Below are 25434 nucleotides of genomic sequence, written 5' to 3' on the forward strand. Positions count from 1 at the left end.
GGTCGGCAAGTTTAAAACGTATATATTTTGCCAACAACTCATTAATTTGAATTTAGTTTTTCCTTAACTGCTTACTGAATTTATGTACTAGTGTTATGCAAGGAGTTAAGATGGCTAGAAGAACCTATGCAGAGTGAGAGTCTGTAATGTTGCAGCATCCATAAATCTGTGCTTTAGTAAATCATACCCAAATATTTCACTGCGTTTGTTGAATGGGGAAAGGAAGGGTGGTACCATCTGAAACCGTAGCACTCTTATAATTATTAATAAACCAAAGCTATTAGATATCTCAGACCCACAGTAACGAACATGTACAGTTAGGCCCAAAATAATTTATACCCTTGGCAAATTAAGATTTAAAGTAATTTTCTTAATTTTAGTACGTTTCTTCTGATTGGAAGTGGTGGAAACATTTTTGCGGTGGCCCAACCAAAGTCTGGACTTAAATCCAATAGAGAATATGTGTGAGGAGCTAAAGATTAGACTGATGGAAAGAAGGTATTACAAACTCAGAGACTTATAGCTTGTAGCCAAAGATAAATCGTCAAAATACCAATCTCAACACGCAAACAGGCAGCCATTTTCAACATCTTCAGTCTTTTCACACTGTTGTATTATTTTTCCAGAGATTCTTGCCTCATTTTACTATCAGAAACAAATTTCACGGAGAAATAAAAAAAAAACAGTTAAATCTAAATCTGCCAGGAGTATAAAAAAAAAATTGGGGCTTAACTGTACCAAAACAAAATTCACACCCTTGTACATTTTGTAGTATTGTGTATGATTCATACAGTACTTGCAATGCAACATATGTGGGTGAAGTAGTGAACAAAATACATCATAAATAGAAGTCGAATGGTGTACTGAGGCCCAGGATTTAACACCTTGCAAGGTGAGATATCTGGGTAAAAAGATTATTTTAAAGCAAGAATAAGTAACAAGAGAGATTTTTACCAAACCACCAAGGATAAAGAAGACCATAAACAAGCGGCCAAGGGTGGTTTTTGCATAAACGTCTCCATAGCCAACAGTCGACATCGTAACCATGAGTAGGTAGACACATTCCCAGTAGGAAAGTGTTTGGGAATTTTGGAAGTTTTCCCAAGGATCCCCTGAGTTTTCCACCTGGAAGAGAGGTTGAGATTTACAGAACCACGAAAATGGAAAATAATCCAAAGTATGTTATGCCGATTGCACAAATATGTTTACCTCATGTAAATTGTGAAATCATCAGACTGTTGAACTTTAAAAGAGGTTATTTTTTTCATTATTTTGTTTACCCTTAATGTAAAATGGGGCGATAGAATTAATGTAAATGCATACAACTAACTGAGGGCAAAAAAAAAAAAAAAAGTACAGCACAGTGCCGGACTGCTATATGCAATCTTTGTAACATGCTTTGCCTTCAGGTGTATCTCAGTAAATTAGGAAATCATCAAAGTTATTTAGTAATTCAATTCAAAAACATGAAACTGATGTCTATATAAGTAATATTTAAATTTTCCCAAAAAAACCTAACTTTGGTTTTTATTAGGCCATAAACATCCAAATTAACAAAAGTGCACATTTGAAAATTACTGCCATGTGAATGTATATGAATGAATCTATAAAATAAACACATTTTCTTTTTGAATTGATTTACTTTTTTCAAGAACATGTTATTATTTTCATGATATTCTAATTTACTGAGATGTACCTGTAAATAGATGCCAATAACTTACCAAATGAATGAAGCCTGCTGCAGTTAGCCATGTGCTTATGAAGATTGAACACAAGTTCACCAACTTAATGGAGTTGCTGTTTTTAATTGCACACACAAACACAAGCAAAAAAGACAATAATATATTAAAGCAACTGTCATTTTTGTTTTACTCACTGGATGTCACTTTTAACAGAAATGTAAAAGTAAGATCCTCAGATCCATCAGAAGTATTCATCAGCTGTTGAAGCAGTTATTTACAGTGTATTGCACAACATATATGAGGAACACCTCATTAATAAACACCTTACATAAATAATTATTTTGCCAATAAAAGCAATTCATGGAAATCTAAGCAGAAAATATCAATGCTGTGCATGAGTGATGAATAAAGTGGACACCTCTATGCATAATATATATGTATATTGCAGATCTTATTGTAAAAACATGTCCTTGCACAAACCGTGTCCACATCTTTGTGTGTTACTTTCATCTGAGTCAATGACTAAGAAGATTATTCTGAAGGATTTTGTTATGCTATAATCTTCCTGACATGACATCTGTGCATAAAGCTCTAATTGTGAGCAGCAAAAGCAAAAACAGAAATCTGGTTTATTTCAAGCCACTTGGTTCAGGAATTATTCTTTAAGGTTCCCGTTAATCAATTAAAAGTACATTTTACATTCACTTTACAGCAACTGAGTTTAACATTGCTGACTGAGGACATCAAGAAAAATAAGAGCGAACATCGAGACTCTTACCTTGTCTTTAGAATATTCAAAAACTGTAAAATTTCTGAGAACTGTATCAACCTTAAGGCTCTTAAAAACCTCAAACCTGTGAGAAAAGACAAAGAAAATGTTCAGGACTCGTAAAAATTAAATCAGAAGCAACAACAGCATTTAATCGTGGCTCGACTTTGACAACATCATACCTTTCATACTTTCATCCATATTTACCAGCTTTAGCGGATTCATAATGATGAAAAACAAAAGCCAAAGCAGCAAGCAACTCTAAGCACTTAGTCTATTAAAAGCCATTCAGAAAAATCTAGTTAAAGACAAAGCATAAAAAGAAGCTCATCATCAACCCAAAGCATTCTCCCGTTAATTCCAGGAGCCTCTTGCTGGGTCGGCATCTATCCTACACGAGCATCGCTCCTGCTAGGCAAAACTGTGAACGTGGAGGAGATGAAAACCTGGATTAGAGTAAAGACAGGTGGATTCTGTCAAGCCAAAGTGAATCGGTAAACAGTGGTGACGTCAAATCCTAAATTTGAGGGTATTTATAGAGGAAGGAGAGAAAAAAAGAAAAAAAAAAAAACAGGATTGGTGACTGTTGCCAAGAGTTCAAGGACGACATAACCAATGAAACCAGCTGTGCCAAAACCAGCCTGAGCTTGAATCCCGTGTGAAATGAGCAGATTTTTTTTTTTTTTTTTTTTATAAAGAAAGCATTTTAGTAACAGCGCTAGAAAGGTTCCTAAATGAATTATAAGGTGATTATTATTTAAAGCAGGAATTGGGAAATGAAACCAAATACAATCAATCAAATCTCAAAGATTTATTTTGTTTTCCTGTCAATATTATGAGCAAACAAATTATAATATTAGACTAATATGTCCAAATGAGGACAATTTATTGAAGAAAAAAGATATACAAGTCAACCTGGCTCAAAAGAGGCAATAACCCTATGTAAATGAATCATGATTAATTAATTATCTTTTTACTATTTCAATAGAAAACATCAAGGACAGATTTCTGCCTCAATAATCAACTAATCACTTAAACTTGTTTGAACAGCAGGAAGTAGGCAAGAATATCTCAAAGAGCAAAACATCATGCCCCAATCTATAAAAATACAAGAATAGATCTCCATCACAAAATGACTAAAAAAAAAACCCCAAAGAGTTTAAAGTGACCTAATCAAAGTCCAAAGTCAAATCCAATTGAGATCCTTTGGGGGGACCTTAAGTAGTACATTGGTACTCCAAAACCTTCCAGTGTGGCTAAATGACTTAACTGAGCTGATCAGGGAAGTAAAACATTTTCAACTCAAATTATGAAGGGGATGAGGTAAAAAGAATATTTTAATTCTTGATTCACTTCAGAAACTGCGATGAAACATTTTTAGGATCACAATATTGTCTGTAGAGAAAGTTAAGAGCAATGAATTCCTTCAAGTAGAACTTTGACTATAATAATACAACTCTTTGAAAAAAATATACAAATAAATATTTAAAAATTATATTTGAAATTTTTATGGCATAAAATTTAGATTTTTAAATGTACATTTTTTTAGAACAATTTTTTTTGTGCTTCTTAGTTAATCATCAGCCATGAAGCGAAATAAACAATGAAAACAGCCAAAACTGCCACATTTGAGGGAAATCAAGTGCATTTTTATCTCCATTGGCATTAACTGAACCGAATATTTCCCACCTCAAGTTATGCGAATGTTAACAAAGCCAAAAAAAGGAGCAATAATAAACCATTTTCATAGCGTGAACTCTTGTTCTCCTTTACCGAAGCTCTACAGGAAGCGTTTGCCAGGCTGGCAGCATTTTATGTCACCAAATCCTGAACCTGCGCCAGCTGACACAACGGATGTGCCAATCCTCCACTTCCTCTCCGTGGTCTTACCCCAGTAAGAAATCAAGTGGAAGCATCCACCGAGACTGAAGCAGAAGCTGTCCTGGTCCTCCTTGTCGGGGACCAACCCGTGGCCCATCCTGACCCTGTAGCCCTTCTGGAAGAGCTCTCCAGTTGATTTCTTGCGTCTGGTTGTGTTTTCGACCGCCTTGGAGTACATGTCCCCATCGGGGCCCCTGTACACTAGTATCTTTGTTGGAATCATGTCTAGAAACTACCGCAACAGGCTTCCAGCTTCAATGAAACAAAACAAGAAGAAGAAGAAGAAGAGGAAGAAGAAGAAGAAAAAAAAACCTCCACTTTTTCCCTCTTCTGTATCAGGCTCATCGGGTAAAATCAAGTAGAAAGATTACTCTCCGACAACCAAAATCAGCTGTTTCTTTTGAAGACGCATTGTGCTCTGATTTCTCTCAGACCTTTGCAGCATTCTCATGACGATTCAGTGCAAGCTTAAAGCAAGCCCTTTTCCCATCAGGATATTAGAGTGTAAGCTCCTTTAGGATTCATCCTGGGAAAGGAAGAGGCCAGACTGCATTCATGCCCATCAGTTGCTTTTACAATATAACCCACATCTCATCTCAGTGGCTCCACAACTGCTGCTCATGAACAAAAGTTCATTCTCTAATCTTGGACGAGAACAGCTTGTATCTTTGTTGCACACGATCATTCAGCAAAGCCGTACGTGGAAACACTGAGAAGTTGTGGTCATACTAGTGTGTGTGTGTGTGTGTGTGTGTGTGTGTGTGTTTATGTCATAGATTCCCAAATAATCCCTCAATTAATCGCAGCCGATGTATTAACTGTAATTTGAGTTGACGCTGAAACTAAATGCGCAACATGTGAGATGTCAACACAAATGGAGAAAATACAGCAGCTGATAGATAGTGCTCCGTCTGTCATTCAGTGTCACGGCAGAAAAAAACTCTACATAGAAGATTAATCCTTACAGTGCATGTCAGAGTGGGGGGTTACACACACACACACACACACACACACACACACACACACACACACACACACATACACACAAAAAAAAGATCATTTCACTAGATTTGGAGAGGTTTTTTTTTTTTTTCTGAGGAAAAAATAACAACTTCACATATTCGAGTAGAATACAAATAAATAATCTATTCCGGAATGTTCTTCCCTCCTTTTTCAAGCAGTTGCGCAATCCATCAAAAATAAACAGTGAAACGTTTAAAGGACCGTTTCACAAATATTTCTCAAAATGTAAATAGCAGATTGGACATTTTGCTATCTGATTAATAAAAAAAAAAAAGTTGATCTCATATCTACATGGTTTAGTTTGAATTAATCCTTAACTAAATATATGATCATTTTTACACCATGCAAAAGTATTCGTACGTCTCAAACCTTTGCGGATTTTGTCACATTTTAACCACAGACATAAGTGTGTTTAAAATACAAAAAAATATGCACAAAGAATATAAACTAAAACCTTTGATAAATAGAAATGTGGTGTGCATTTCTATTTAAGTCAAAAACTGTCAAGCTCGGTTTGATCAGAGGCGTCTCTGAAAAGGATTTCTCTCTCTCCTACCACTAAGTTTTAATTAGATTCACATTCAGACTTTGCCTATGGCATTCTAACATGAATATGTTTTCATCGAATCCATCTCATTTCAAATCTTACGGTCACCTCCGACCTCGAGCTCCAGTGTTTTGCAGGTTTTCTCCTTGATTTTTTTCCGTATTAAGCTGTATTTATCTCCCCATAATTTCTGACCAGGTTCCTTCATCCTGCTTAGAAATTGCATGATGCTACCTCTATAACGTTTGGCCAAGATTAGGGTCATCGGGATGATGTATATTACTTTTGTACCATACATGTGGGCCAAAAATTCAATTTTGGTCTCATGTGACCGGAGTACCTTCTTCAGCCGAGATTAAATCATACACAGGTTTCAATAGCTGCAACGGTGAATCTAATCTCCCCAGTGAGAAATAAATTTGCTGCATGTCCGTCAAGAGGCAGGTGGTCACTACTTATCATTTATTTGACTTATGAAGGCAAATGACTGAACTCAATTTTATTTTGGAAGCGTCGGAGTAAAAGGGACTAAATACAAATGCCACCAGATGAGCTAAGAGTTTTTATTTTCTTTTGTGTTTTTTTATTTGCTTTGTCAGTTACATTATAACTTATTACTTTGTATTGGTGCTCAACTAAAAAATTCAAGGTGCAAGAGCATTTTTGCAAGCATTAATCACTATCTTTGGTCTAATTACCCTAAGATTCAGTTTTAAGACAAAGGAATCATTTATGTTGGTGAAAGCTTAATAATAAAAGCCGCTTGTGTTTTTAGTGTTTAACTCTGAAGGGAACAAAATCTGTTGGAATATTAAAATCATATCCCGAGAAGTTAATACTTCACCGTATTATTTTCATTGTCAGAGATTAAAGCAGTACTCGTACGTTCTGCCCTCCAGATCAGAATCCAAACACTGCACGGAAAATGCCGACTGCATCGATGCCCGATACTGCTTTCACAAAATAACAGATACCGTTTAAAATGCCACATTTCTCCATGTATGTATGTCACACACAGCTGAGCATGTTAATGAAAGAGTATTTGCAAATACTGAGAGAGAATTTGTGTCAAACTGTTGTGACAGCAGGATCGGCAGATTGGAGGACCGGGTGAGCAGCATGTGCGGAACATACAGACTTTGGATGAGGAGAGAGAAAATCCTGAGCTGCTAATGACCTCGTCACCTGCTTGACCCCGTTTTCACATAAATTCAAGCAGCAATCGAGCATTTTTTTTTATTTTATTTCCTCCCCGGTTCGGGACAAACAGCGAAGATGTCGACACAGTTTAAATACTGCGCATTGAGTCATGCAAGATTGAAAAGGACAACAAAAAAAGAACACCACCTACACAAATGGTAGCAACAATGACACAACAGAGACGCAACAACAATGCAGCTGTGCTGCCCAAGGAGTTTGAAGTAGGAACTTAAGAAAAAGAAGCCAAGATCATTAGGACTCAAATTCTCAGAGGAATGTTTATTATTATTATTATTATTATTATTATTATTATTATTATTGTGGTTGTTGTTGCCTCCGACTGTCTTATGTTGGTTTAACACATAAGAACTAGTTTGAAACTTAACGTGAAGATGTACTAGCTGTACAAATACTATTTGCAAGGTGCTGTGCTCCTGTTCCGGAACAGTGGGAAGAGCATAGACGTGCATAAACAATATATTTTAGAAGTATAATTTCACACAAGCTTCCTTCAAGAAAAGCTAAATCCAACTTGCCCTGGTTGCTCCAATACACAGAATTTACAGCATGTTGCACAAAGCAATGACTTCCTCTGAAGGTAATCTGTGACATCCTAAACGGCCAGCAAGATCCAGAATGTCCACTAGATGGCAGCATTAGTCAAGAACAGGTCCTGCTTTCACACCTCGAGTTACAACACATTGGCTCATTGGGACATAACAGAAGAAAATTGCACACTTTCACCTTCCAGCCCATCTGTGTCTACATATCTAAAGCCAGGGACACTTGCTGCTAAAAAAAATAATAATAAAAAAAATAAAAAAAAATTCTGTTAACGATGCTGAAATTCAGAAAAAAATAAATAAATAAGTTACCTTTTGTAATCCTGTAATTTCTCAAAGACCTCTCTGAGTGATGAGCTTCACACATTTAGTAGATTGACTTCTATTCTAAGCGTCATGCCACCAAACAAAGCCTCGTCATTCTATTCATTTTGTTCTTTTCAAACGACAAATTAATTAGAGTGTTTTTGCCAGGTATTGCTTGAAATCCCTGGTGGACTTGAAGGGGATCCAAATGCAGCCTGATGGTGCTTGCAAGCCGGTGGTAAAGATAAGGAATCAGCCAAAATAAGCATTATTCAATGAACATACATTAGCGCACACTCTTGTCAGAAATACAAAATCTGATTCATACAGAGAGCAAAAAACTTTCCGTCATCAAAGAGTTTAAGCTTTTCTGCTTTCCTTACCCAGCCAGCTCCTGTTCAGGTACACCGACACAAACACCGGAGGAACTGTGAAGAAGTCCACCACCGAGTTCACCTCCAGCCAGAACCAGAGCTTGTCATTGGCAGCAATAAACTGTGAAAATAAAGAGAAAGTATGAGAGCAGAAATTTTGAGATGAAATTTTATAATTCGGTTGAAGAATAAGAACGTTGCACACAATTTATACATTCTCAGCATATATTTCTGTCGATTTTCTGAGAAGTTTGAAAATGACAAAATATTTTTCACTCGTTAACTGTACGAGAACACGCAACCAGATATTTTAAGCTTCTCAGTCAGACTTTTACTTACACGCAGGCCGAAGTATAGCAAGAAGAACACGTTGAATGCCATGTCGATCTGCAAGGTGAAGTCTTTGTAGAAGTTCTGGCAGGACTCAATGGGACTGTGAGACAAAGGGGGTAATCAAGGTAATTTTATTTCCTTGATAAAATTCTGACAGATCAAAAATTGCAACATGTTTGTAAAATAAAGCATAAAACAGATGCATTCTTCTTTTCCTGAAAATGTTTTTTTTTTTAGGACTTCCAACAGAAGAGAAACACAAGTGTTCAAAAAAAAAAAAGGTGCATTAATTTGGTATTTCCTTGTTTTAATCTGTTGAGAAATTGCATGCATTCATTGTAACACAAGCAAGAACTGGTCGATATACCTCGTTAACCCTTAAATAACTGCAAAAAAAAAAAAAAATCTCCAAGGAATTCCTTGTATTCCGGGTCTGATCGTTCTCAAATGGAAAAATGGTGCTGCTTTCCTCTCAGTCTTGCATTACGCATCCTATGCACACAGCAGGATGGAAATGCAGGGCCAAAAGCAGTAGTTTAAGGGTTAATAATGCATGCAGGAGTCATGTTTTCATCTATGCGATCAGGCAGCCATAGCAAGTGCTAGCAATGTAGTGAAGTCTCACCCTCAAAAAGCTTGTATCTGGCACGAAGAATTCAAATAAAGAGACATAATTAACCAAGCAGAATGAGTAAGTAATTGGTTAGTGTGATTGTGTTTTAATATTCACAACCTGAAAGTTAGAAATATATTTTTTAAACGCATCACTCACAGCTGAGATAGAAAGAAAGGCTCATTGAATAAGACAGTGGCAGTGATAAAAAGGATTAACTTACTATTTATTCAAATAAAACGCTCAATAAAAACACAATGAAGCAATTATTAATTAGAAGGATGATGGTTAGTTATGTTAAAAATGTAATGAAAGGCCTCTAAAAGCAAGCGTTTGAGTTGGTCTGGGCTTTTGTGAGTCTAGATTGTTTGTTTTTACGTTTTGCTGTTTTTCTAAAACCAGAATGGAAAAAAAAAAAAAATAGATCGAGTCAAAATGAAACTGCTGGTCAGAGCGGGGAAATTTTTTAGAGATGGTAAAAAAAAAAAACAATCCCAATGATGAACAAATGTTATTACAGTTTACTTGACAGCTACACATACAGTAATATAAATGTTTTATGTGAAAGATGTTGCGAACCATATTTCGCTAAAACGATCTAAACACAGAACGGTCACGTTGCTGTAAAACTTCACAGTTTCACAGTTTGTAGCATTTATATTTTCCAAAGCAGTGGAAAAATCAACAATAACGACCGTTGGAGTTGGGATGCGACCTGGGAAGGTTTCAGGCTTGCCAGACGCCCAGACACATCGCTGGTTTTCCACCTCCACTCACAATGTCCACCAGTGCACACCAACAGCTGCAATCTCCCACTGTGCTAATGCCTCCTGGATTATAGCACATTGTTTTTGTTATGTAAAAAAAAAAAAAAAAATCAAATAAAAATAGACTCACTCTGATGAAACACTGTCTTTATGGAGTTCCTAAAGCAGGATTAAGTACCTAGGGATTATTTTTGAACCGAGCTGATGCAGAGCAGTGGCTGGTTGATATTCTGCTGCTGAACGGAGGTCGGCGACGTTGCCTCACATGTCATCCAGAATTTAATCAAGGTGGGAAAACCCTGTTAGATGGTATATTACATATGCAGCTTCATTACTATTGTGGATATGTCTAATTTTGTTGCTATCTCAAGTTCTAAAAATGGAGAGATAGTAAAACCAAATCTCTTAGAGCAACTTTCCCAAAATAATAAGCTGATATCTCACGATTAATTAATGTTTTTTCGACCCGCTGAACTGGTGTTGTGCCATTCTGCAAATGCAAAAAACAAAGGTGACTAAGGTTATTATTAAGGTCATTATTAGCTGCACAGATTCTGCCTATCAGATTTAAAATGTGGTGGTATGACACTTCATCTCCACTCAACTTTCTTCCATAGAAAAAAATTCACTTCCAATTGGCTGAGCAGGTTTGTTGTGACGTCTCCTCTCCTCGAGCCTCTGGCTGCTGGGAAGCTGTACTGAATTTTAGAAAAGCACAAAATTTAGAAGAAAGTTGTTTTTGTTTTTTTATTGTGTTTTTTATGTTTTTGGTCACAAGGTTGGCTTTACGCCTGCGCCCTGCAGCAGTGCAAAATGTTTGTGTTGCATCTTATGCTACACTAAGTTATTCTACAAGCGCCTGATCCGATTCTGAACCTAAAACAGAAAGTAGCTCTTTGTTCTGAAAGAGATTCTTATGTCATTGGTAGTTGTAGAACCATATGTCTGCATAAAACCAACTCCACTCTGAAATAAAAAAGGTGAACGGCAGCAGATGTTGGACCACAGTAAGGCACCTTTCACTATTCTGTTTCTGATGGTCTTGTATAAAAAGTACCTCAGGATCTACTTTGTTTTTCCTTCATCCTCTTAATGTGACTTCTTATAAATATAACAACAAAGGAACACTAATATCTATAAAAGTAAAAAGACAGAGGCAAAACCCCTTTCTGCCACTCCAAATAGTCCCTCATTCACAGTAATGACACTTCAGCCTTGCAAATCCCTTTTATTGCAGGGTGACAGAGCGTACCATGGAGACAGACCTGCAGAGCAGCATAATTGAGTTCCAGGCCGAGTTGGGAACAGAATCAATCCCAATATGGATCGGAACGTCCTCTTGCTCACAGAAGCACTCTTCTCACACGCCCACCGTCACGTTCCTCTGATCATTCCAGTCTCGAATCAGTCCAGTCTCAGATCAAAGACCTTCGCTGCCTCCTAATTTCTCCAGATTTGACTTGTTTGTTTTTAACCTTTACCTAAATTTGCAGAAGGCATAAATGTTGGATCTTCACCGTGTGATAACGTAGCCTTTGGCAAACTTTCATCTCCCTCACAGACAACAAGTGGGTCAATTGCACTGCATACAGCGTTGTTTATTTGTGGTTGGAAAAAAATAAAACAGATTTTTGGACTTAGGTCTATATCACTATAAATTATCAAATTAGAACTTTGAAATACATTTTTTTTAGTGTGGGCTGGTTAAACAACATGCAATGTCAATGAATTTTAAAACTTAGATTTGGGTGCACAAGTTGTACAATACTCTAATTCACACACTGTCAACTTAGTGTATGCAGACTTTATACATTTATTCTCCCCCTAAAATTGGGTTAATTGCTTCTTAGCACGTTCCTCCTCAACCACATGCTCTTTGCTATCAACAAGCTTTAAAGTGGATGAACTATGCTTAAAGCCAGGTCTGTTTCAGACAACTACCTGGTTTTAATTCCCACCAGAATTAAGCCAGAATCTTGTTCTGCAAAAGGAAATGCTGTGGGTTCCCAACAACTAAGTGTAAATACATGTTGTAGAATCCCTGAACCCTGGAGAAAAAAATAAATAAATAAAAAATTGAATTCGTCTTTATTAGCCCTAATTCATGCCCATGATGAAGTTAACTTCTCACTGGCACCGTTTATATGATATTTAGGTGAAAGAACAGGGCTCCTGTTATTCTACTGACCATGTTTTAAATTCTGCTCCGAATCTCCTCTAAGTGGGTCTGCTGTGTTTATCTCCTTCTGCGTCTCCTCCCATCAGGTCAGGCTGCCCGTCATAAAACAGCCACAGTAACCTCACAGGACTAATTATCAGGAGGACCAGGACTAAATCTGTTACAGTTGGCTGGCACGTCAAAACAATTTTAAAAAAAGCAACAAAAAAAAACCATCCAACTGCCCAACTTTGGGCTTGCTATGCTGACACACAGTTGGGGAAAAAAAAGAAGTCTAAATAAAGACTGAATGAGAACTAAAATGACACGTCTATATTAAAATGTAAGCCACTGATGCTGCAGCATTACCTTTATTCTTAACTAAGGCGTTAACGATGACATGAGGTGAAGACACAGGCTGAAGGTCAGGCTTTATCAGAGAGACTGGGGGGCAAGTTCTGAGAATACAAGGCCACAGGTGGCTTCACTTAGGATGTAACTCTACCTGAGCTTGACAAGATAATGAAATAAGATCATGCCTGCAAAACCACAACAAAATGAGCCCAAGCTCTTTGTTGCCAGTGATCTTATGAAATAAAAATAACCTGTATGCTCGCCGCCAGGACTTTTAAGCCTGATTATGCGAGCTTAAAGCACATTTTCTCCCCTCTGCCACGTTCACGGCGCTCCCAGCAGGAAGGTTCTCCCTCTGGGTCTGATAAAAAGCTTTTATCTTGGTGTATTTTGCTGCACTTTCTTAATGGCACTTCCCGTTGGAGCGGTATCAGGCTGCAGCAACAGTGTGCTGTGGAACATGTGGCTGAAAGGACGTTTTCATTTCCTCTGGTCTGATGAACGACGACGATTGTTTTGAACAGGAAGTCGGGCATTCCTGCCGGTTTGAAAAGGCCAATCTGGTTATGACGGCAATCGAACAGATTTTTTATCAAGGCAGAGATTGCACGTTAGCAGACGCCGCACAACAATTGACCTGAAAAAGCGTCTGATAAAAGCTAAGATGAGATTCAGATAGACAAATAGACTGATTTAACATGTACAGCAAACTAAATTATTAGGAAGAGATCATTTTTAGACATCTACATTTTTTTTTTTTTTACTTCAGATTGAGAACTTCACAATTTGGAAAAGCTCAGCAGACGAGGCAGAAACTCTGCAAGCTTATGATTAAGTCACAACATCTGAGTTAATTTGAGGCCCACCTGCACATCTACTTCTGGGCCAAACCTCAAGCACAGCTTTAAGAGACGTGGTGACAATTCATTAGACGAGGTACTTACTCAGAGGAATCTATGAAGTATATAACAAGGGCTCCGATGCTGAGAACGAACACCAGAACTACCTGGAAAACAGAGAGAGAAACACCAGCTTAATAAAATCTGAGATGACATTAGTGGTGATATAATTAACAAAAGAGAGTGTCTTTCAAGTGAGCTAGATGTGTGCTCATTTTCATAGAGCAAACATCTCAACAAGATGACATCGAAACAGCTGATTCTGTCTGATATCTGCAATTTTGAAGATAAAACAACTTTGAGTAGCTTTTTTTTTCATGGTATTAGCACCTTTACCACACTTTATCTTCTAAAATATTCATATGCTGCATTACAAAACAACTGACACTTAATTTTAGGGCTTTTTACACATCAATAGATGCTAAAAAATTATAGAGCGCACTGCACGCTGCACGAGTAAATCTTTAGCTAAGAAAGTCTAATCCACAGAGAAAGAATTTCAGTTCTGAGCAATAGTTGCAGAACTCATCCCTTCCCGTTTACCTGCCAGTAAATAGACACAAAAGAAACCAGCACATCATGTCGACTGTCAGTAGAAGAAAATCCCCAGTGACAGAATGTGGCTTCTTGTCGTCAAAGACACAAACAACAAATGAAGGATAAACCTGAGCCTGAAGCCTCAGCGGCCACAGTGGAGCAGACCTGCTATCGCAAGCCTCCGATCACAAACCAAGACATCGTTTTTAATTTGTCACTCTACCTCTTTGTTGCAGGAAGGACGCCAGTGAATGACACCAAAGCGTGGCAGGAGCTCAGAGGCTTTTCAGGGCAGAGTAGGAGGCAAGATGTGGAGTAAAAACAAGCCAGTTTGAGATTCTCATGATGTGATAATGTTGAGAGAAAATGAACTACTAGTAAATCACGATATGAACGCATAAATGTGTAACAGGACGTAAATGCTTTAATTTAAAACACAGAAGCAATATTTATCAGATGGTTTTTCTATTGTGTGTGTGTACATATATATATATATATATATATATATATATATATATATATATATATATATACATATACATATATATACATATACATATACATATATATATATATACATATATATATATACATATACATATATATATATACACATATATATATATACATATACATATATATATATACATATATATATATACATATATATATATATATATATATATATATATTTTTTTTTTTTTTTTTTTTTCTATTATTGCACACAGTAAAGATTAAATAAGACAGGTTTATTTGCAGAGCTCCATTCATGCACAAAATAATATAAAGTTATTTCGTAGAAAAAAAGAGGAGCAAAGGTGAAGAAAATTACATCAAAAACAAAAATACATTTTAAAAAATAGTTTTTAGATTAATTAAGGCTGAGGTTAATTAATTAAGGCAGAAACATAAAGTTGCGAGTCAAAAGCGTTGAGCAAAAAAAAAAAAGAAAAAAAAAAAGACATCTTTTGGTCACTTTCCTATGGTTCCATACATGTCTATGGTTTTGTGACCAGAAATATCTTGAAACATAAAACATCTTTTGTGTAAGTCTAGGAAAAGTAAAGAAGCTTCCTTTTAGCTAGCAGTGCACAGCTAGCTAAAAGGACTCCCTGAAACGACTTTAACCTGCAGTGATGGAATGACATGATATTTGAGCAATTTTAAAACTGAACTTTCTGTTAAACCTTTAACATTGGGAACTGGTTCATGTCTGCTGCAAGATAACAAACTTGAGATTCAGGAGTGTCAGTAAGAACAGACAAGGGGTTGTCAGGTAACAGCGCTGACACGATAAGGCTGAAGGTGAAACTTAATTACCGTCATGTATACCGAAGGGAATCCAACTGAACTGTAAGTACAACTAGTTAAAGGTAGAATAAACAGAAAAAAAGGTAACGCATAAAATTATTCAGAGGGGGAAAAAACAAGTTTGAGATGTTTTAATTAATGATAAGTGCACCAGAATCCACACAATAAAGCTGAAAGGTGTTACGAGGAAAAAGATGGAAGATTATCAGAAATGGTGGACAGAAGGCAAAACTTTTATTTATCTAACTGGAGTTCTATAAAGTTGGTTTAAAACAACTTAATCATAGCAGAGTTACTGACTTTTTATGCTTTGCATTTTATAGACCAGCTGTTACAAAACCAGCTCTCTGTCTTTCAGCTTAGAAAACAGATATTTTTAGTCTGTTACATGTGCACCTCCGCCACCTTATTTTTTTTTTTAAATCAAAAGCGGAGCAGCTCAGATATATTGTTCTGAATAGACTGTCCTGATTTTCTCCTTCAGACCCAGCTCTAAGGCAGACGACGGCCTGACCTGGAGAGACAAAGCCATGAACAAAAAGGTTTCTGACGGACAGCAAGACAAATGTTTTACATCCAGAAATACATTACCGGGTTATCACAGCCCCCGTCTGCCTTTCATCTGTTTAGAAATGACACAATGGCCATCTCGAACAAGAAACCAATGGGCATGCATAATGAATAAGGCCAGCCTAATTCATTTCCATGAAGTAAAATTGTATTGTCTGATGGCTGTGTAATGACAAAAACCTTCCGCATGTATTTTTAATCAGCTCCTCTTCTTTGAAAGCCCGCAAATCTCTTTATGTCTTTGCCGTCTCAGTTTAAGGAACTGGAGACGACGTTTGGTGCAACCCTAGAAATGCTAATGCCACCAGCGGACAGAGATCCAGCTGCGGTGGGAAGCAAAGAACAAATGCCACGACAAGCAGCCGTGAATGGGCCCGTCAATCAGGTGTCGGCAGATGGTGCCAGCATGCAACATTCGTTTCGGTCAAATAAACCACGCACCACATCTGTATCTCCGGCTGCCAGCAGACGGCTCCGCCCTGAAGGGGGGCTCAGACTCGCGATTAGGACCAACCGCTGCATAACAACTGAAGAGAGCTGCCAAGACACACTCAGCCCAATCTGTAGCCCACTTATTGTTGTCAACACACTCTGCAACCGATGCTGACGGCAATAAGAGAGAGAAGCAAAATGACGTACAGTAAGAGAAAACAGCAATGTTTAGCAAAGGTGATTAGGAACAAGATATGTAGAAATATTTTAACCCTTAAATGTTGGAAAAGGGCTCCACAGTGGCGCAGTAGAGCTGTTGCCTTGCAGCAAGAAGGTTCTGGGTTCAATTCCTGGCCCCGGTCTTTCTGCATGGAGTTTGCATGTTCTCCATGTGCATGCATGGGTTTTCTCTGTGTACTCCGGTTTCCTCCCACAGTCCAAAAACATGTCAGGTTAATTGGCCTCTCCAAATTGCCACTAGATACGAGTGTGTATATGCATGGTTGTTTGTCCTGTGTGTCTCTGTGTTACCCTGCAACAGACTGGCGACCTGTCCAGGATGACCCCGCCTCTCGCCCGGAACGTTAGCTGGAGATAGGAACCAGCAACCCTCCCGACCCCACTAAGGGACAAGGGTGTAAAAAAAAAAAAATGGATGGAAATGTTGGAAAATTTTTATCATGATACAAAGGCAAAAATGTATTTATTGTATAATGTATTTATGATTACTAAAAGTTGTTTTCAAATATTTATTTATTTAGCCCCTTTCATACAACTTTTAGTTATACTGAAATCTCCAAATAAATCCAGTGCACAGTTCAGGCAGGAGCATATTTATATAGAAAAACTATTTTGAGAAAAAAAAAAAAACTAACCACATTTAACAAATACATATGCAAGATTTGTGATGGGTAGGAATAAAAGTAAATAAAAAGGGTGCAATTAAGGTTTCCAGCTATTTGTCGTCAGGGTTTAAAATGTAAATCTAATCTAAAAGTATCCTGACGCTTTGCCTCGTGGCCTTGAGCTCAACTCTACAAACGTCTAAGACAAGATCTACAAATAAAACCGACAAAAGGAAAAATGAAAAGAGCTTTACTTGTGTGCTAAAAGGTTTTAGCGCAAGTCGTCTAGTTAAAAAATACACTTTTGACACATGCCTATTCAACATGTGAAAGAAAAGAACAATTAATAATTTTCTTTTTTTTTCTTTGGTCTTTCTCAGGATATTTTTTACCCAATTGTTCTGCTTATTATGCACAGGACTCCACCAGGAGTTCACCAGCAGGTTTCAGGGGCTCGAAAGTCAATCTGCAAATATCAAAGAACCCACTCATGCTTCTCCACTCTTCCTGGAGTGTGACTCACCGTTGAGCCGCATGAATAGTCTGCCAAAGTGACAAGGAACTGCATTTAGGCTGGAAAAATCACTCTAACTGTCTCTGCTGAGGGGAACTTGTATTTATGAATTGGAGCTCGATTCCATTTCAGTTTGAAGTTTGAGGACAAAGACTGTCACAAAAGAGAAAGGAAAATACTCAATAGAGAACTCTTTTTCCAGAATGCAACCGTTCAACCCTAAAAAGAAGAATTTGCACAAGCTAAGGAAAATGTTGTGAGCTGTAACACTGCTGTGCATAATGAAAGAATGTAAAATGCTAAAGCTGAAAGTGAATGAGTCGACTCATTGTTCCTGTTTGCATATAGGCGCGACTAGCTCCAGCCAAAAGCCATTGCTTTAAATCTTGTGGTGCTGCATAGGATCTTTTTTTTATTGTGTATTGCTTAGAAAATTGGTTGTTTATCTACTGAGGAAAATTAAGTAGAGGAAACTACTATATGATGATGTACAACACGTCATTTAGCCCTAAAAAGTCACTTCCACTTAATATTTTATATTGAAAGGAAGGTCAAATTACTGATTTACTGTCAAATAGTTAAACACTCTCAGTCATTTAGCTCATACACTGAGAAAGAAATCGCTGTTGCAGCTCATAACTGTGCTGTCCATAATGATTAGCTGCTAGAGGAGTGTTTGACATGAGTGATTACTGATTGCATTATTACCATGATTCACAGACAGTAGTTTTGTAATGAGAGGGAAGAAACACCTGTTTATTTTCACAAAATTCACCCTTGTTCCTTTTTTTTTTTCATTTTGTGTATGCAAAAGAGTAGCCACACAATCAGTGACTGCTTACAACTTTACAACAAAACCTTCTGTTGCAAAAGCAAAACCAGTGGCTCAGTTATGTTTATCATTTTTAAGACTTAGATTTTCAGGGTCTAAGATATGATGATAACAATTCATAGTTATGGCAGCATGTGCCGCCATAATAAATGTTCCTCTGAAAATACATAGTGTGCCCAGATTTGAGAAAGTAAATTTAAAATCAATCTCTTCTAACTTAAGAGAAAACTATAAACACATGTCTCCGGGTGATATTTTAATATTGTAGCAGGTTCCCCTATACGCCATTAAAGAAACACATGTCAATTTCCTGCAGTGTGTGACCTACTGTTCCTGTTCGGTTGACAGCAGTCTCCTCTGCAGCACACTGGCTTCCGAAATAAAATCACCTCAGGTCTGTCCTGGTGAAAACCAGCCAGCCCATCTGTCTGAGCTAAAATGAACCATAAATTAACTAGTGATGGCGAGCATGTGAAAATAATGAGGTCAAATAATGAAGAACAGCACAATTATAAACTATTTCAAACCTGCTGATTAAAAACCAAGACTTCTATTTGAAAAGTCAACATCAAGTGAACCAACACTAAAAATATTTCTGCATTAAAAGCCAAACTTGTACGCATTTATTTTCTGCTTTTTTTTTTTTTGTTTTGTACAAATTGCACATGTAAATATAAGCTCAACCTTTGACTTTCTTTATTTAAAATAGTGAAAGATTGAGCCTTGAAGAGACAGCTGTGTCTCCTCCCCCCGCCACCAGGTCAGACCTGTTCGCTGGCTGTTTCTGTCTGCATGTGGCCCCTTGCCTGTAGTGACAGGCAAACACACAACATGCATACTAATGTGGTCTCAGATAGTCCTGCTGAAGCCTGGCGCCCTCCTCAAGCCTGATCTTAATATAACCTACTCAGCATGTGCTTCATCAACAATGTCCACCTCATCAGCTGGACAGGAAATATGAATGGACTGTCAAAATCACAGCATCGGTGTAACCTTTCCGTTTTTGTGACACCGAATTGACCCTGATGAGGCCAAACCAGAAACGCAGGAGTCTGGACTAAACCTCCACACACCATAGATGTTTTCAGGATGAGTTGTTTCATTTCAATCCATTCTTTTTTGACAAAATGCCTAAAAACAGCAGTTTTAACCCTGAATAATATTAGAAAGTTGGTAATGATACAGATATAGAGTTTTAGGAGAAGCAGTTCTATTTATCGTATGGAATATAATGCATGTAAATTTTTAACCTCTAAAGCAGTTCTCATCCCTTTCAAAAACCTTAAGTGAACTTCCAACTTTGTTGTTTTCCAAAGCCTTTCCAGCTCTAATGTGTTCTTCTGAAACTCCACTGAAAATCTGCTCTCAGATGGAGATTACTAATTATATCACTGATGGAAGTCAAAAGATTTTACTGAGTTAAGTGGGCAAAATTTTTTTTATAGCTAAAAAAAAAAAAAAAGGAAATTAAAACATTTCTTTATCTTCGATTCAGTCAGTATTTTGTGTTCATCTATCAAATAAAATCGCAACCAAAATCGCTGATCTTGTAATTTCTCAAGATCTAGGTGTGAATATTTCTTCAAAGGAACGGTACATTTATCAAAGCACCACACTGGTGTGTTGTCAAAACATGTCGCATTCCTTTACAACTGCCAAGATGACAGATACGATTAGATAATGGGCTGCTGTCTGTGACGCCAGCAGCAGAAGGATGACAAGTCATATACAGGAGATGATCAGTAGAAAGGTGGTTGAGTGTGGGTGAAAAATAGCTCATCACGTGTCATCCTGATCATTCTAGAGCTGCTATGACAAAAAGTGAAGAACGAATGAGGAGCCGTTCAAGGATGCAGAGAAGAACAGGGTCTATGTGTCACGGTTCTTGACGCTCTAATGGTTTTATCGAGGAGCAGAGACTAATCAGGAGGAAGAAAGAAATGGAAAAATGGGAAGCCTGATACAAACGGAATAAAAATTCTTTGTCATCTTCTTAAAATCCCAGAGCGTAAAAGGTACATTAACTTTACGCTATCAAATGAGATTAACAAACAAAACTGTTCACCAGCTGTATTTCCAGCAGCAGCCGACAAAGAAACCACAAACCTCAGTGGTCGGTGTGATTAAACCCAACTAATCTGACATTATTCAAAGAGCAACATAACAAATCATTTCTCTTATCTCCGAGTAGCCATTTGCAGCTTGCAGAATAAAACGTAATTAAAACATTTCAGTAAAGGAAGCAGTGAAAAGAGGGTGATAAAGCACAACAAAAGGCGATATTTCCTGGGGGGGATTCATCACTCAGTCCAACAGCTTTGATCGTTCCATTACAGTTAAGCTGAAAATCAGCTGTTTCCCAGCAAAGAAATTAACCAGCTTGTCTCCAGAAATTCTCCCTAACGACATCATAAGCCCCTCTCTGTGTTCCAGTGTTTGATAAAATTTTGCACTTTTTTTTTTAAACTTCGTGTTAATAAAAAAACATTTACAGTTGAGAATCCTATTTATTCTCACGCCTTATTTTTCTATAAGACTATTTAATGTGATACTGGAGATGTTGACTTGGAAGCCATGTTGTGTTTATTTATAGTCGTTATAATAGGTGTAATAAAAACAGAGATAAAAACTGAATACATTCCATTTGCTAAACCCGGTCCGATTCAACCACAAATTACTGACATAGCAAAGCAGTTCTAATTATCGCGGCACATGCAAGAAGTATTAAGGACGTGAAACCATAAAATAATAGTTGAATTAAACGACATTTAACTGAAGTCCTAAAAGGGGTGCGGGTTTTAATGTTTTTATCTTTTTTTAATCTTTTTCAAAATGTCTCTCTTTCTCACTGTTTATTCAATGTCACATGTTTTTATTTTAATTATGTACAGCACTTTGAAATGCCTTGCTGCTGAAATGTGCTATACAAATAAAATTTGATTGATTGATAAATTATGTTTTATAAGTTCAAGATAACCAATACACTCCATCCTAAATACCATAATCAACTGGGTAACAATAAATCAAGGCCAAATCATCAAAGTCATCAATGCTTCTAGCCAATCCATCATTGCTACAGGCTATGAAGTCAATCCATACAGACATTTAACATCTTTATTTTTTTCAAAACTTTTAATTCAAAGTATAAAAATCAGCTATTAATTATTGTGATTTGTTTTTAAACTAATAAAAAACATTTACCCCACAAAAACAAAGACATAAATTAACACCAGTTAATGTCAAATTTCTGCATGAACCCAACAGGTGGTGCTTTTATTTTGAAAAAACTATTAATGTCCTTGTGGTAACGTCAACACTTCAGAATCCCAAACTGTCCACTCCTTTCCTGTGTTGGTTCAGGTTTACAGGACTGTACTTTGAGGATCATTTTTAAAATGATACAAAACCCAACACTGCATCAACATTTAAAAACCAGTCAGTCTGGTGTGGCATAAAATACGCTCTGGTGAAACAGAGGAGACACTGAAACGTTCTTGCTTCAAATCACGTTAACACGTAGAAGCGCTTTACTCCTGATCACATGGGACAAGGCTTGCTAAAAGTCATTCAAGTCCCAGACCTCCAGCCCGGGTCGAGTTGAAATATTTTCATTATGCAACTTAATGCAACTCCAGTCTCAATCCATGGTTCAGGGTTACAATGATGTTTTGGGTTCAGGCAAGAGGAGCAACATTAGCTAATTTTTCTGACAATGGTGTAAATGGTCCCAGTCATCTGCTTGGTTTAGACACTTCTCAGATCGAACACAAATGAATTGGTCTTTAATGTGGTTCTGCAGAACTCTGTGATAGGCTGAGGAAATATTTCATCATTCTGGATTTGCAGTAAACTTGTCCAGGAGCGCTGGAATCGGGAGCGCTCATCTATTCCTTGGCCTTCACAAACCTTCGCACCCTTTGTGCATTTCAATGTTTTAGAGCACAGCCAACAGTGCTGCTGCGATTCAACTCAAACTAAACAATTGTCTTTCAGCAGGAAATCCCTAGAAACCCTCATCAACTCAGTGGGTGTCTGGAGTGGATGAATGTAACAGCCTGCATCGTTTCAGGAAGCTTTCCAGGAGGTGCACATTTGGTAGAGAGTGCATTACCTTAAGCAGGCTTTCATCATCTTCTTTTATCTCGGTGACATTCTCACGATTGAAAAAGTTGGGTTTAAAATACTTTTTCTACTCATCTGTAAAGTAAAAGCCGATAAATCACGATTTTTTTGTCAGACTTCCTTCAGAGCCATATGCAGCAAATTCCTTATTACTGAACGGTGCAGAGGAAAATTATTCCTAATTTTACCTGGATTCTACTGATATTTTAGGATTGAATCTGAAATGTTCTAATCTGTAGGTTTCTTTTTGATATATATATATATATATATATATATATATATATATATATATATATATACACTCCCTCACTACTATATATAGTAGTGAGTAATGACATCACATCTCTTAGAACTATATAGCAGACTATCCATGGTGTTGAATCCAGTGAGTCAAAAATAACCAGTGAATTTTCCAAACAGCTGCTGTCCCCACCGCTCTATGTAGCCGTTTGATTCGCATTTATTTACCAATTAAGTAGCATTTAATAATGACACTTGTGAGCAACTTTTATTCAAAAGCATTGCTTCAAAAGTATATATAAAATTCAGCCGTTGTAAAGCTTTTGTGATTTCAGAAATGAGACCACGATATGGCGTCAACATCTTACACCTTTAATATAACTTGGTCGCATGAATGCGCAAACCCTTAAATTAACACTTTGACAAGAAACCATCTTGAATTTAATCTTAGCATTTAGTCTTGAATGGAAGCTGAGATTTTAACATGGGTGTGTACATTTTGAGTCACTGTGCGACTAAAATAACATGTTTTTCCGTGGCGGTGTAAAAGTGGAGTAAGTGGCACGTAGTAAAGTGCTAGCTGTTTTCAATAATAAGGAAAATTGCTCATGGGGCTTGAGGGTTGTCTGGAGGGTCTTTTTTAGCCATTTTCACATCCTGATTGACTGCAGCCTAATCTGAGCTGCTCAGTCAACTACAAAACACACAGTGTGGGGCAACAGGCTCCTGCAGGCTTACACTGGGAATCCCAAATGAAAGAAATACAAGGGAAACTATTATGTACTTGTTGCCAGCCACACTCAACAAAAGAACCGAGTTTGCAAACACCCGAGAAAAAAGTAATGTTGTAAAGCTTCTTAGCCGTTGAAAGAGATCCCAAAACATGTTAGCTGCACTAATAAAATATTCAAACTTTATGCTTGCATCACTAGGACGTTGGGAGTTTGGGACTCTTTCAAAATTAAGTCATAAGAAATATCTGCTGAAGAGGCCCGAATAGGTTCACAGGTGTAATAACTTTAGTTTATTTCATACAAAGATTCAGCATTTTCCTGCACCCCGATGAGGCTAAGCCACACGGTGTCCTGATACTTCAAAGAAAGGAACTCTGTGAGAAACTGAAACAAATAATGCAAGCTCTACAAAAAAGAAAAAAGAAATAAATAAAAGGAGCCATATTCAGACCTTCCTACAGGATGCGAAGAGGATTAGAGAATCAATTTTTAGTTCCGGCTGCAGTCCAAAAAAAAAAAAAAAAAAAAAAATTAGCCTTGTCATCATATTTAGCGATGAGCAGGCGGGAGACCTGAAGGAAGAGTAAAAATCAAATACAAGTGCCATTAAATAAATAAACCTTCAGAGCCTTGCCATGATTTTGTAAGCATGCCTCCTTCTGACTGTGCTTGCTGGGATCGTTATGTCAGGTAATAATTAATTTGTAAAATGGCATGCTCAGATGTGTGCTGCATCCGTTTACTTGCGTCCTGTCATACTATACAAATACCGAGAGCATTTTCTCTTCCACAGCGAGAGTAAAACTGATGGTGGAGGTGCAGATGCCTCTGATATTTATAGAGCAAATGTGGGATTTGTTCAGAAACGCCCTTGGACTGAACAGGTTCTTCCTGTTGAAGGGGAGGATTTTTGTCTCCACAGTTGCTGCATGCATGGTCGGTATGAGGGATCGCTGTAAAGTCACAAACACAATGCAAGCGATTGCAGTCGCCATGCGTGGAGAAACGAATGCTGCGAGTCAGTGACTCGATGCGATCTGCTGGGTTTCGTTACACAGAAAACTTTTCGAATAAACTGAACTGAATTAACAACCTCCTCGCCGCTTTGAGGCAGCCAGAAAAGCAGCAAGAAGAAGACCGAGCTCTGTTTGCTCAGTGTGTCGCGGGGTCGTGCTTGCCTTCACACTGAAATGAGGCTTCAAAACGTCAGGAAGGTCATGGAGACAATAGGGTGATTTGAAATCAAAGGAAATGGGAGTTTGACATCACACTTGGTAGACACCAACAACCAAACTGTGAAAATACATGCATAGATTTTTTATTTTTTTTTATTTAACTTCTTTTAGCTTCTAAAGGAACAATTAGTCAATTTGGTTTTTACAAACAAGGTTATTAAGAGAAAAACCTTAAGTCTTTACAAGCATGATTTGAAAATTGTTCCAATCCCGTTTTAAAAGAAAACTGGCTGATAAATACTTCATGCAAATAATGGTTTTAAACCCAAGACAACTTTATTGTCTGCACAAATGATTACCAATTTAAAAATTAGGAGCCATTATGAGTTGGGAATGGAACATTTTCAAAGTTCTCTAAGTGGATTATTGCAGCAAAAACAGAAAGATTTATCCCAGTAAATTAATAAGTACAAGGAGAACTAAATAAAACATGCCTCAATCAAATTATTTTTCGCTGAAATTCGGGTGATTAAAGGTCAGGTCTGCTCTAAGTCGACTCACATGAGTCACATTTTTCTTGTTTGTTTCACAAATTTGAAAACATGTTCTGAGACGTCTGTCCTCTGCAGGACTTTTAGGTCTGCGGTCATCCA

General features: G+C 37.4%; 1 protein-coding gene across 6 annotated transcripts in view; it reads right to left on the minus strand.

The window, feature by feature from the left end:
• The window catches only part of LOC106919544 (calcium-activated potassium channel subunit alpha-1a-like), a 93806-nt gene that overhangs the window by 39587 nt on the left and 28785 nt on the right, over window positions 1-25434 (minus strand). For all 6 annotated transcript variants that reach the window (XM_088016349.1, XM_088016347.1, XM_088016348.1 and 3 more), the window contains exons 3-8: window positions 13515-13576; window positions 8685-8778; window positions 8355-8466; window positions 2461-2536; window positions 1722-1797; window positions 955-1125 (exon numbers count right to left, since the gene is read on the minus strand). In XM_088016349.1, coding sequence (XP_087872475.1) covers window positions 955-1125; window positions 1722-1797; window positions 2461-2536; window positions 8355-8466; window positions 8685-8778; window positions 13515-13576 — 591 coding nt within the window. The remainder of the gene's footprint in view (window positions 1-954; window positions 1126-1721; window positions 1798-2460; window positions 2537-8354; window positions 8467-8684; window positions 8779-13514; window positions 13577-25434) is intronic.

Source organism: Poecilia mexicana, unplaced genomic scaffold (assembly GCF_051168715.1).
Source record: "Poecilia mexicana isolate PSO_F unplaced genomic scaffold, ASM5116871v1 scaffold_19, whole genome shotgun sequence".
NCBI classification, from domain to species: domain Eukaryota; kingdom Metazoa; phylum Chordata; class Actinopteri; order Cyprinodontiformes; family Poeciliidae; genus Poecilia; species Poecilia mexicana.